Source organism: Toxorhynchites rutilus, chromosome 3 (assembly GCF_029784135.1).
Source record: "Toxorhynchites rutilus septentrionalis strain SRP chromosome 3, ASM2978413v1, whole genome shotgun sequence".
In the NCBI taxonomy this organism is placed as follows: domain Eukaryota; kingdom Metazoa; phylum Arthropoda; class Insecta; order Diptera; family Culicidae; genus Toxorhynchites; species Toxorhynchites rutilus.
The window spans coordinates 42,937,967-42,951,511 of NC_073746.1; the positions used below are offsets into that span (position 1 = coordinate 42,937,967).

The window sequence follows — 13,545 nt, forward strand, 5'->3', positions numbered from 1 at the left end:
AGCAGTGTGTATAAAGAACAAACTTTTTTCTTCTGCTACCTGATGCCGTTTTGCGATTGCGTTTGCCACTCGCCACTCGCTGCAACTGCCTGTTGTCTTGATGTCCACAGAACCGAATGTGTTCTGTTCCGAATGCGGGTTTTCTTATCGTCGCGAGCAGCTTTACCAGCTAACTCGATCACTTCGGCGGCCGAAACTATATAACGCCGGCTAGGTGGACTGGTGCACTGGTACTATCGCGCTCGGCCTAGCTACCCTTGCGGGGAACTCCAGATCAACACGGTTCGAGCGGGATTTTGCCTTTCCCTTCACTTTTCCTCCTTTACCATGTCCAGACATGGCTGCTTGGGTTGGTTTGTCGATGTGTTGTGATGCGAACCGATGTGGTGTACGGTTTGAATGAGAATGATCGTTACGGCAGCGGAGCGGGGATTTTTAAGCTGACTGGCTGGCTCGAGAATTACGCATGTGTGAGACTGCGACCAATGTTTCGTTCATTTTTTTCTTTTTCCTTTCCAATCGTGCTTCATTCTATTTCGCTGCTGCTCTGGTTGCCCCTTTTTGGTTGGTACGATTTGAGGAGCACAAAATGGACCAATCAAAAATGGGCACATAGTGCATTTTGACAATGCTTGATATTTCACAATTATTCAATTATTTATCTCAAGAAAAAAGAAATGTTATTCATTATGATAGATGTGTAGATATATTTCCTATCAATTGATGCAAAAACCTTTGCGATCTATTGAGAAATGCTCGAGTTATAAGCGTTCCAAATCTTGCATTTTTTCCTACTTGTTCAGTGCCTAGATTTCCATTTCACCCCCTATATCTTCCGGTTAGACGTAGTCCTACGTCAAAAAACCTAGTGTATTGCTAAACCGAAATGCTTAAAGCTTCTGGTAGACAAATATGCTAGAGAACTTTGACTGGGTTTTTCTCAGTTGCTGATTTTGGAACTTGGGACAACTATGCGTAGAACGGCAGATTACCAACTTAAAGTTACTCTTAAAACATCCATTACTTCCACATCGATAACAGCAAAAGGCCTTCCAGTCACCGGTGGTGCAGTATTCAGTGCAAGCGAAAAACACTGTTCAAAAAGAGGTAATAAAACGATGTTTCACTTCTTGCTCTGTCTGTCGGTTCGAATTTAAGGAAGCACGAACAGGAACCCACCATGCTCTTCATGCTACGTGTTATGTATGCTTGTCCGTCTATTGAATTGAGTGCGCTAAACTGTACCTTATGTAGTGTATAAGTCCGCGCCCGTCGACAGCTCGATACCATCGTACAACCGCCAACCAACTCGCTGTTTAAAAAAAGGTTCTCTTGAAAATAAAAATTCTTCAATCTATAATTAATAGCGTAATATTAATCAACGGTAATTGAAAAGAAGAAGAAGAAGACATGAATGGCTAATGGTAAGAAGGGATCCAATCGAAGTACGTTACCTTCAATGACATTCCACTTCGCTGATCCGATTTGCGATGTGGATAGCTCTCTGCTGGAACTGCTGTTCTCCACCCGGAGTGGCCACGATAGCCGTTTATAGGGACAAGAACTTATTTCGCTTGCACGTACTCGTCAAACGTACATACACACACACACACACAAACACGCGCGCTCGGGACACAAAAAACGTCAGAATTCAATAACTATAATACCGTGCAGCACAGGAGAAAATATCCGTAAAACCCTCCTCGAACAACAACAACGGACCGGATTACAGGCGAGGGAGCGCGCCAAGGATGAGGAGGTTTTCGAAGTTCAATTACTTATATTGCCTTTACCATTCAACTGCAAAGGTGTATCACTTCATTTCACTTCGATTATTCATAGACGGAGGGAAGAACACACACACAAAATTGCTTCAAATTCTGCACACAGAAACGATCGCTCAATTTCAATGTTCGTTTCCTCCTTTTCTATGCGGCTTACGTTTAATTATTAAAGATTGATATTTTTCAGCACGTTGTTTCGCGAGCTGTCACACTCCGACGATTCGGACGATTATATCCGCTTCACCACTAATTAGCAATTTGCCGGGAAGTTTTGAAAACACTCTTCGTCGACACTCAAAGGTATTTAAATTCCTGGCCCAATACCGTGGTGTTGTTGCTTCGCTATTGATAACAATTCCAATGCAGTTGCACTTTCTGTAATCGAAATGAAAGTTGAATTCATTAGTCCAGCGTAGGTTTGATAACGATGGCAAGGTAGCGTTGTATAAGCGTGATTCGATTCGTTTACCTCTCTCGGTTGAAGGATGTAAACAAAAATAAAGTTGTCAACACAGGAAAAAAAACAAACATCGGGGAAACAAACGTGAAAAACTCCCGAGCGAAGAAACAGATCAGAAGAAACAACAAAGTCAACAGAAAGATAGAAAGAAGAAAAGAAGGTCGAAACACGTTCTGAGCCGCACGCGAGCTCCACTAGGCTTCCAGATTTCGCGACAGTCGCCGAATTAACTGCTGTTAGTGGCGACCGAAAATAAAAAAAAAAAAACAAAAACCACTTGCAGCTCTAAAACCGCGACGGCACACTTCCAAACAACTGCACTCGAGAACCGCTAATAAGTGGAGCTCGCAATGGAAACTAAACGGAAAGCGAGAAAAAATAATAGAAGGAAAATCGCGACTAAACTTAAGCCGCGCCGCTACGCGAGAGCTAGCGAGTAAACACGACGCTCGCGCTGGCTGGAGCAGCTAGAGCGCGCGCGCACACACACACGCGCACGCACACGCTCGCTTCGAGGCGCGCCGCCAGATGACGCAATTTGAGGTTAAGTACACCTGATACGGTTTCGAATGTGACACTTTCCGATGAGCCGAGAAAGTCGCGTCCGTTAGGTTTGGCCAGGAAGTATGGCACGATTATCTCCTGTTGTCGGTTGGTTGCCATCGAGATGACCACCAGCGTTGGGCCCTCACCTAAGAAGAGGCACATTTATCTCATTGGATCTCGAATCGAGCCAATTTGCCCTCGACTGAAAGGTAAATATGCATTTCATTAGGTTTGAACCATTCGAAGAAGCTGGGATCTCCCGCTTTTTCTCGGGGGCAACAATCTGACAGTCTGCGGCGAGAAGGGTGCACCCAATGAACTGAGATTACATCAAGGGTGTCTGGTCATAGACAGTGCTTAACGAGAGTGCAGCATGTTTGTTTGCTGACGAGCGCGCACACACACACACACACAACACAAGAAATGATGCTTTTCTTCGGTGGATAACAACACAAGTCTTCAGGGAAAGGGCCAGCCCCGGTAGCCAATCTTATTAATTGCCTTTTTCTGTGGTCAGAGGGCTTGTTTTTCTTCATCTATGTTCACTCTTGATAGTGATACGAACCGGAAAAATTAATCATTCAACACTGCGAGGTGAATCGATTCAGACTCTTACAATGCTTCCTATGCTGAGACTTATGCTTTCCTTTCGCCGTTAATTTTTTTCGCTTTTTTTCTCAGTTATTACTCGTGTACGTATTGAAAGAAAAAAAACTATAGTTACGTGCTACACAAGGTAGTGTAACTGCGTTGTATGAATTTTAAATAGAACTAGCATGTGAGCCCACAGATAATAGAAACACACGTATGAGTGATAAAAAAACCACGAGAAAAAAATTCAACCCTGTCATCGAGCTCTCCATAACGCGTAGGATTCACAGCATTTCAATTCGAAGGTCGAATTGTTTTTTTGTATTTTTTGATTTGGCTCAAATTTTGCAGACGCATTCCTAATTACCAAAAAGGACAATTTGCATCATCGGTTTGCCATTTTAAATGTAGCCTCACTTTTGAGAAAGACCTAAACAAATATTGATTGAAAACTTTCAAAACATATAACTCAGAAACGGATGGTTTGATTGATTTGGCGTCTTCCGCAATGTTTTGGGTTATTATTGGGACTATGTGGAAAAAGTATGCACTGGTAAAATAAAATGTTTATTTCGACAATAACAACTGAAACTCAATTAATCAAAAAAAGATTTTTATTATTATTTTTTTTATATATTGTAGCGGACAACTAATGAATTTATTGCAAAGTGCGCCAAAATGGAAAAATAATGGACAAAAAGTTGATGGGTCTGAGCCTAGGGGCACGGACGAGATGTTGACATAGGACTGTGATTGTGTATAGTAATTGCATTTAAATTGAGTTTTTCATTGCTCGAAATCTGTATTTTCTTCTCTTTTGATGCATCAAATGGATGCCCTCAAATGGATGCCCGTTTCCTGTTTCCTGAATCCTTTAAACAAGTTAGATGACATAACGCGGTAGAATTCGGTACCGCATTCTGTTCAAAAATGTAAACAAAAATACCATTAAAGCCATTACTACCCTTTTCTTCTGTTTATTCAATCATGCAGAAGAAGACAAAGAGCCATCATGTATCATTTTTAAACACAAGTCTAAATAGTTAGGACCTACATAAATATAAGACTGAGTCAAATCAATCTATGACTACAAAATATATTATAGATAAAAATAGCATTATCTCCTTCGTTACCACGTTGTCCGGAACATTGTTTGTAATAACTTTACAAAATAAAGATCGCGACTACTCAAGCTATCATAATCTGATTTGCGTGGGTATACCCTTAACCCTTAACCCTTTGTGGTCTTTTGTCCGCTATCAGCCACCACAGCAATCAATCATACTACATCCTTTATCTAACGATGTTTACATTTTTACCAAACGAATTTTAACCTTTTCACTGCGGCCCAGTTTCTGAGAATCATCAGTTGGTACGGCGCGTTTTTCGCATGTCAGTCGTGTTGCGCCAGACCAGTGACTATTGTGAAGAAGTGAAAGACTGGCGAGAACGTATATATACGCCTTTCGTAGTGAAAAGGTTAATATCTAGTGAACTTTTCCACGAATGTATACGGAGTTTTTACTAACAATCTATAACGCTACTTGCTATGAACAAAATATTATCAGCGAAAGATAAGAGGATCTCTTTCAAAGGAAACTAATTCCGACCGCAAAGGATTTAATCCAGTTTTATGTAGGTACGCATAATTTGCAGTCAAAAAGTGCACGGCAAAAAATTCTAAATGCTACCGTTTCTAAGATACAGTGATTTTAAAATAAAATTCACTTAAAATTTTCAACTCTTGATCGTTTTCGAATGTTTTTCGGGTCGTTTTAAAAGTAAATTTTCCTAAATGAGATGATAATGTTCGACTGAAATGATTGAATTATTTAAGTGATGTGGTTATTTTTTATGGTATAATTGTGAAAAAATATACATTATAACAAATCTTATTCTTTTTTTCGAGAAGAATTTTCTCTTGACGTGATCTTTTGATGATTTAATTATTTGGATGTTGCAGTGCATTACAAATAGAGGAACTGGTACAAATTCGGTACCCCATTTTGTTTTTTTGGACTCAGCTCTTGGCCAATGCTCGGAATTTCTTCATATTACGTCAGCTTATGAAGGGATCCGACATTTCCCCGCAAACCGATTTCAAAAATCTTGATTTGGCTCGGAGTTTTGAGCATAGAAGCGAAACAATTCAAATTCGAGTACCCGAGATGCCTGGGTATAAATTTGGCACTCCATTTTTTATTTTTTCAAATTAAAAGAATGGTCCTGAAATCACTGAAAAATGTATTTTTTGCATTTTCATACAGAATAGAAGTGAAGTACACTATCTTACGTAAATTAACACAACTTTGACGAAAAAGCATGAAATTTTACAAAACAAAAAGGAACAAAAAACGAATTTATCAAGAAAAATTGAACAAATTTCATCTCGATTTATTTCTAATTAAAAAAGTAAAACGAATCAATCCCCAAATCGGGCGAAATTTAATTTTGCTGCATGGGTATGGAATACTTAGCATAGTGTATCATCAACACTATGTTTACATTGGGGTGCCAAATTACCCGCATACCGAATTTTCACCTTGGAGGTATGACTTCCTTTATGAAGTACCTTACCTTTTTTGGTTCAGCAGACCATATCTCGTTAGATGTAAGAACACCCTTTCCAAGAATCCGCAGTCTTCGGTGAATTAATACACTGCATTGACACAGTAAGTGTTCCAAAGTTGCAGCCTCGCAATTGCAGAAACGACAGTCAGTTTTCCTATTTCCTATAGTATTCCTACTCGGACAGTGTCCGGTCAATAGACCAGTCAACGTACTCAGATCTGCTTTATTCAAGCTGAGTAAGCTACGTGTTATTCTGCTACAAGGTGTAATGAATAATTTTGATTGTCTTGGTGTTGATAGAGCCCTCCAGTTGGCTTCTATCATAGATATTTCCCAGGTTTTGAGTTCTGATTTTAAGCATGATGTAGATACCCCGCAAAATGGCTCAGGCCCGACGAAATTAGTTGAAGATACTAACCTTGCTAAGAGATCTGATTTTTCATTACCTTCTATACCGCAGTGTCCAGGCACCCAGTATAGATTGACTTCGTTAGTCGCAGCTAGTTGCTTCAAGGATAGTATACATTCCCAAACTAGCTTTGACTGACATGTGTATGCTTTTAATGCATTAAGAGCTGCTTGGCTATCTGTGAAGATACAGATATTGACATACCTATATTTTATAGCCAAACAAATATTTGTACATGTTAGAATAGTATTTATTTGAAAACTGTGGGCCACCGTCCCATTGGAATTGACATGTCAATCCCTGGTACAATAATCCCAGCTACTGCAGATTTACCAATTCTAGATCCATCGGTATAAAACACGAGTAATCCTGGACGAGTTTAAGGACCCCCTTCTTCCCATTGACTGCGATTGAATTCAATCACTTTGAAGGGAACGTTGAGGTTAGCTGATATATCGGCCTATTTGATGTAGCATTATTTCGTCGTTTTCATTCAATAGAATATCCACATCGGTATTCTGAATTTGAAATACAGCCATATTACTCCCTCAATTCACTGAATTGCAAATGTGTTTATTGTTTTACATCGAACTGCGGAACTCAACATTAATATGAACATTAAATGTTGTGCCCAGCGGATGCGAATATAACACTGTCCAACGATTGTCAGAGTCAATGTCTGCGTTGTTGATTTCTTCGTTGTTATATTGGACATCCGCGTACGCTTGTGATCGTGCCATTGGTGCCATTTTTAGGAAAACGCCTTGTACATAATACATCCGTCATGCAAGGCGATAAAAGTTTAAATAATTTAAATAATAAAATGAGAAATGATCCCCCTTCAGAACGACTGGGGGATTTTTATTCTGAGAGATTCTTCTGGCTAGCATTATAGTTTCTGAGCTAGTCACTTAAAATACATTCAAGACGTTTTGCTTAGCATAGAAATCTCAACCAAGTACTACTAAAAATGATGCACGTAATACTACGATGATAAGGCGAACGTTGGGAACGTTAGTGCTATTGAAGAAAAACATGGAGAGAGTCAAATGAACGGAATGCGTCAACGAAGAATTCCAAATTATTGTTTGTTCTTCGAATCACAATTTCTCGCGTCACTGTGTGAATATGTGGATGAAAATTCGATGTAGCGGGCGTAGCGCCATCTGTCACTTAACAATATGAATAATTTCGTTCTGTTTGAAAAACGAACGACGGTATATTTATATATATATATATATATATATATATATATATATATATATATATATATATATATATTCCAAAATTCTGGATACTATTCCATATCCGCACTAGCACAAACATTTCCCCGTATCCACCTTCTTTGTCGTAGCACACTTTGAGGGCTTCCTCTTCTTCGAGGGTGTGTAGTGATGATATGATATCCGCTCGTTGTGTTGTGCTTGCTAGCTCGCTCACGACCAGGGATGGTAAAATAACACATTCAACGATCAATGAATAAGTATATCCCTCTAGTTGGATGTTTTTAAATCACCCCCAGCAGGCGAGGCTCTTTTATTCTTCATATGTACACAGAGAGAATACTTGGAACGGTGAGCTACCAAGATCTCAAAAAAGCAATATGAAAGCGGAATCCCCACTGCTTGCACTCTCGAAACATTACTTCTACTACTCAAGTTTTATCGTGAGTGCAAGCCACAAACGATTAATCCCATTCCATAGAGCGGATGATGAGTTCTTGATCGGAAAGTGTAACAAGAGACGATCAACTGAAATCTTACGACACTCATCGAGGGATTTTTAATTCTCTATTGCACAGACCGCAGTGAGTGGCTGACTCAGTCTCGTGTCGATTGTATTTTGCTGTCGTCTCCCGCACGATAAACAACAGTCGGGTAATGGATGCAATTGATTAATTTTATTACCAGCAGATTTGGGCGAATCTCATCCCGCCCAAAATCGTTTTTAGATTCCAATAATTCTGAACATTCACATTTCTCTCCAAATAATTTTTCTAATAGTAATTCAATTAGTGACTTCACGAAACACCTTTCGAATTCGATTGAATTTCAGACCCTTTTTTATTTTGTAGATAAAACGGATCACATATTTGATTAATTCAATTCTGTGTGGTTACGTTCTTCGTTGCGAACAAATGTAATGAAATAAAGGGTGTGTCACATCAAATTGAATACTTCGAGAACCTAACCATCGACCGGAAGGTGAAGAACGGCAAAAATGGATGCTCCGTCAGTGAAAAAGATCACAAGCCCGTAGTTCATTCGTCCAGCGGACCAAGCAGCGGGAGGGCCTGCGTACATACAAGGTTCACGGAAGACACGAGCCCGGAAGCTGTACACCGAAATGCTGACGAAGCCGCATTGCCTGGTAATGGACGACGAAACCTACGTCAAAGCGGACTTTCGTCAGCTGCCGGGCCTGTTGTTCTTCTCCGCAGAGGACAAATTCAGCGTTCCGGAGGAGATTCGCAAGCAGAAACTATCCAAGTTTGCCAAAAAGTACATGGTGTGGCAAGTGATCTGCTCTTGCGGAAAGCGGAGCGCCTCCTTCGTGATGACCGGCACGGTAAACGGGCAGGTTTACCTTAAGGAGTGCCTACAGAAGCGCTTACTACCACTATTGAAGCAGCACGAGGGCCCGACCATCTTCTGGCCGGATCTCGCTTCGTGCCACTATTCAAAGGACGTGTTGGAGTGGTACGAAGCCAACGGGGTCACCTTCGTGCCACAGAAAATGAACCCGCCCAACGCGCCGGAGCTTCGCCCAATAGAGAAATATTGGGCGATTATGAAGCAAACCCTCCGGACAACTCAAAAGTTGTCAAATCGGAGGCGGACTTCAAGAGAAAATGGATTTCTGTTAAAAAAAACTACAACCTGACGTTGTACAGAACCTTATGGACGGGGTAAAGAGGAAGGTGCGAGCATACGGGCTTGGGCTCTAAGTATGAATAAAAAGAAAATGCCAAAAGTTGTTTAATAGTTTTTATTTTACTGTCTGAAATTTTCAAAAGGATCGGTCTACTGGGCGAATTTCTACAGCGTTTTTTCCGTGATGCAATTTGATGTGACACACCCTTTAGTATGGACGTATGATATTCATGTATCGTGGACTTCCGACATATGTGGCAGTAGATTTATCGAACGACTAATGTTTTTTTATATCCCTTCAAACATGTTGCATCTCTCAAGTGTACATACTGCTTTGACCGCAGATTTGCATGGTTGAATCTGGTTAATTTCAGGTATTCAGTCTTCATATTGTCGAATGAATACTGTTGGAACAATAGGTATCGCAGCAAATGATTATCAACATCCTACCTCATCATCAAACGGTATGCGAATAATTTCAGTGAACTGACGGCATTGGAATATATGCTTTGTGAGGGCCACACAATTATTATCAGAGCGAATAAACGTCCGACTGGAAGTCATGAACATCAATTCAATGTGCCCAAGATAAATTTATCCTTTGAAGGTCATTAACCTTTCTAAAGATGATCAGATGGAATATATTCCAATGTCGTCTGGAATAACCTGTCCAACACCTTATGATCGTAATATTGTTTTTGCTATTATTCTGATGTTTCATAACACGGCACTCTATTGATTATTCGCCGAAAATGAATAAAAAATATCCTTGAAGTTAGCATACGGTTTTAGTAGCAGTGCAATATAGACACCAGTTTACTCGGCCCCGAAAAAAGTGGTCTGTATTTGGGCTGGCGGAAAAATATATCTCGCAAGACCACGTGTTCGATGTCGTAATAGCCTTGGCCAATAACGCATTTACATTAACTCATAAAATTAGTGATTTGAGGGGGATTATTGTTTGTAGTCTCTTGATTAATTTAAACACCATCTGAGAAATCCTCTGTGAAACATGAAACATTAAAGTCGTCCTATCTGCTGTAGCGCATTTTTTTTATTTTACCCAGTTTCATCGAAGTAAACGCGCTCGGAAAGGAAAATTGAACGCCCGGACGAGAGAGCGAGAATCGTAAAGCGTACGTCATAGAGACACTCATTCCCATGGAGCAAATTCTTGTTAGGAGTTGAAAACTAGCCGTATGGCACCCGCCATGTTTTTGGTGCCAACATCTCACACGTCAGAAGTATTTATTTTCTTCAAAACAGCGATCCGCGTTGACGGCAGTGAGCTTCGTTTACTAGTTTAGGGGAGCGTCAAAGAACAGCTGATTTTCAGTCGGAGTGAACGTTTTCAAAATTAAAATTATGAATGAAAATTAGCTTTTCCATATCAAATTAGTATTCTGTTTAAATTGATAACATTTTTGTTTGCAGGTGGGGAAAAAGTCTCATACGAAAATTGTTTATGAAGACAACTTTATATTATAGAGAAAAAAACAGCAACAATGTTGGAATTGTATGCCCATATGGATGAATGAAAGTCAGAAATACGTGTTTCTAATAATTAAATAACATAATGTGAAAATTTTCATTCAAATTTTAAAATTTGAAAACCGGCTCCGTGTCTTCTAATCTGGTAGAGATTCCACTAACGATTTTGGGACCCAAATTATGGCTCTAACTTGAAGTCGCCACCAGACGTCGACGTCATCGCGAATTACCAATTTACCACCACCTGACATATCGTGATGTCGATGATGAACTTTTACAGCAGAGGGATAGTGAGATAGGCGGTGACGGTAGGTAGAGTGAGATAGCGATAATCGTGTCATACACCTGTTGAAAACAAAACGAGGAAGTAGAGTAACTCAATTATACGAACTAGTTTCAGTCTAGCAATGCTTTGGTCAACTCAGAGTTACCAAGAGAAAATCATTTGGTTATGATAGGTGAGGATTAATAGTTAGTCGCAGTTTGCACAGATTGCGATCTGTGCAGTTTGCGATTAATCGTAAATCACATCATGCTCCCTTGTTTTCCATCCTTGCTCACGACTGTGGCTTCATTCCATTTCATTTTTGTTTTTCGCCTCTAGCCCTTCTAGCCTTTTACTTCGAAGCTTCTTGTAGTATTTAAAGGTAGTTTATAAAATAACGAAATAAATTATTTATAAACCATTCGAGCAGATCAAAATAACGTTTCTCACCACTCCAACATTGCTGTAAAACAACATTTGCGGATCTTTTCTTCTAGAAATAATGGTTTTATTTGGATAAAACTTGAAAAATTAATTGCTCGACAATGTGATTAATTGAGTTGCTTGGGGACACGGTGTCTGATTCTAGAGCACTACATCGAACCTAACCTCATATTCTGTTCTTTTCCTTCTAACTCGAATTGTTACATTTCTGTGGTATTTCTTTTGGCCATCTTCGTTGCTATCTTTTTCGCACTCACGAAGAATGTGGTATAAAAAAGGCGGCCTGCATATGACGGTAGAAACAGAATTTGAAACTATAGAGAACCAGAGCAGAGGGTCCAATGCCCATAAGGAGGACGGTTGTAATAGCTGTTATTCATGGCTATTACGTAAAGATGACACTTCGCCGTCGCGATTGAAGTTCAATACAGAGTACGCGCGATTGATAACGGAACGTATCACCGGGAATATTGGTTTCAGAGGAGTTCTCTCGTTTACCTTCTCATGTTACCAAAAAATAACTCTCCTCCGTCGCGCTCAATTAATTTCTAGGTTTTCCACAATTAACTACCCAACGTCGCGATTGGTTTTCTATTGAAAAAGATGCGATAAATAATAGAATATATTGCCGATCCAATTAACTGTGCAGGTTGTTCTTTTCAAGTTACCTAAAGATAATCTTTGCCGCAAGATGGGACACATGAGACTTTCGAATTTTTATTTCGTCAAATGGTCGATTGATGTAAACGGATGTAAACGTAAGCAAAACTGTTTGGGTTCCATATTCATATCATTTAAAGTCAATAGAGAACATTGTCCCTGTGTGATTTTGGCCACCAAAAGTTCAGCCATTTCGGAGATGTTTTATCCTTATCCGCAGAGCACACGTCTTGCCTTTACCGTTGCCAGAATGCCGAGGGAGACGAGATCTCGTGCTGCGTAATTAAGTCGGGCGATGCAGGGTTGGAGCAAACCTTATAGCCGGCGAAATATGGGTGGCAGGGCTGCATCGCATAGGCACGGTATGTATAAAAGGGACAACGCAACGCATTGCAAGTGAAATACATTGGATGTAATAAGAGGATCACATTCACGTCCCACACAGTCCCTATGATTTTCTGAACTTTAGAATGATTTGGAGTACCTATAACACCTGATGTTTGTATAAACTCAACTCAGCATAGCACGCAGGCTCTATGAACCAATTAGGGTAAAATTTCTTGTTATGCACATTACACCAGTCGTTGTTGAAATGGTAGATCAATTGGTCTGGATTTCAGAGTGTTTTGGAGAACCTAGAATATATAATATTCAAATAAACTCAAAGACAATGTAGCACGTTGCTGCTTGGGTAGTCACCACATGCACCGCGCGCTAACCGTATTGAATTCGGAAGTGCAAGCAGGAGAAAAATAACACCGAGAGTGTTCAAGAAAAGAAAGATGGATCCAAAGTAAATACATCTTGGATCGATCGAACGAAAAATGTCAAAAAACAAAATTAGCCAAGGAATAGAAAAGGTGAGGGAGGGATAATATAGGGGAAGAAGAAATGTCGTATTTCTGATCGAAATGTTACGCTTTATTTAACATACTTAAAATTATCCAATTTAAGTCAAGTATGCGCCGTTTTGTTCGCAAACTTGTTGCCATTTAGAAGGAAACTTCATTATCCTCCCCTTATAAAACCCTCCCTCCTTATTTGCAAAAAAACTCAGACAGTCAGTTTTCGCAAGCCTCTTTTGAAGCCAACTTAGTATCACCAAAAGCGTTTTGCATGGACCGGAAGAGATGATAATCACTTAGAGCCAGGTCCGGACTATACGGTGGGTGCAATAGGACATCCCATCCCAGCTCCCGTAGCTTCTGGCGGGTCATCAAAGATGTGTAAGGCCGAGCGTTGTCCTGGTAGATAACAACACCATTCCTATTGATCATTTTTGGCCGCTTCTGGTCAATCGCCTGCTTCAAATGGCCAAGCTGCTCACAGTAGAGAACCGAGTTGAGGGTCTGGCCATAGTTGAGCAGCTCATAGTGGATGATTCACTTCCAATCCCATCAAACACACAGCAAAACCTTCCTGGCCGTCAATCCGGGCTTGGCGATGGTTTG

At 40.2% G+C, this 13,545-nt stretch overlaps 2 protein-coding genes across 2 annotated transcripts in view; one reads left to right on the forward strand and one right to left on the reverse strand.

Annotated features, from left to right (window-relative positions):
• The window catches only part of LOC129777357 (ankyrin repeat domain-containing protein 29), a 483,863-nt gene extending 481,267 nt beyond the window's left edge, over positions 1-2,596 (reverse strand). The window contains exons 1-2 of the mRNA XM_055783597.1: positions 2,254-2,596; positions 1,455-2,159 (exon numbers count right to left, since the gene is read on the reverse strand). Of these exons, the coding sequence (XP_055639572.1) occupies positions 1,455-1,466 (12 nt within the window). The 5' untranslated portion in view covers positions 1,467-2,159; positions 2,254-2,596. The remainder of the gene's footprint in view (positions 1-1,454; positions 2,160-2,253) is intronic.
• The window catches only part of LOC129777364 (60S ribosomal protein L9), a 432,239-nt gene that overhangs the window by 222,630 nt on the left and 196,064 nt on the right, over positions 1-13,545 (forward strand). The gene's annotated exons all lie outside the window — the stretch shown is intronic.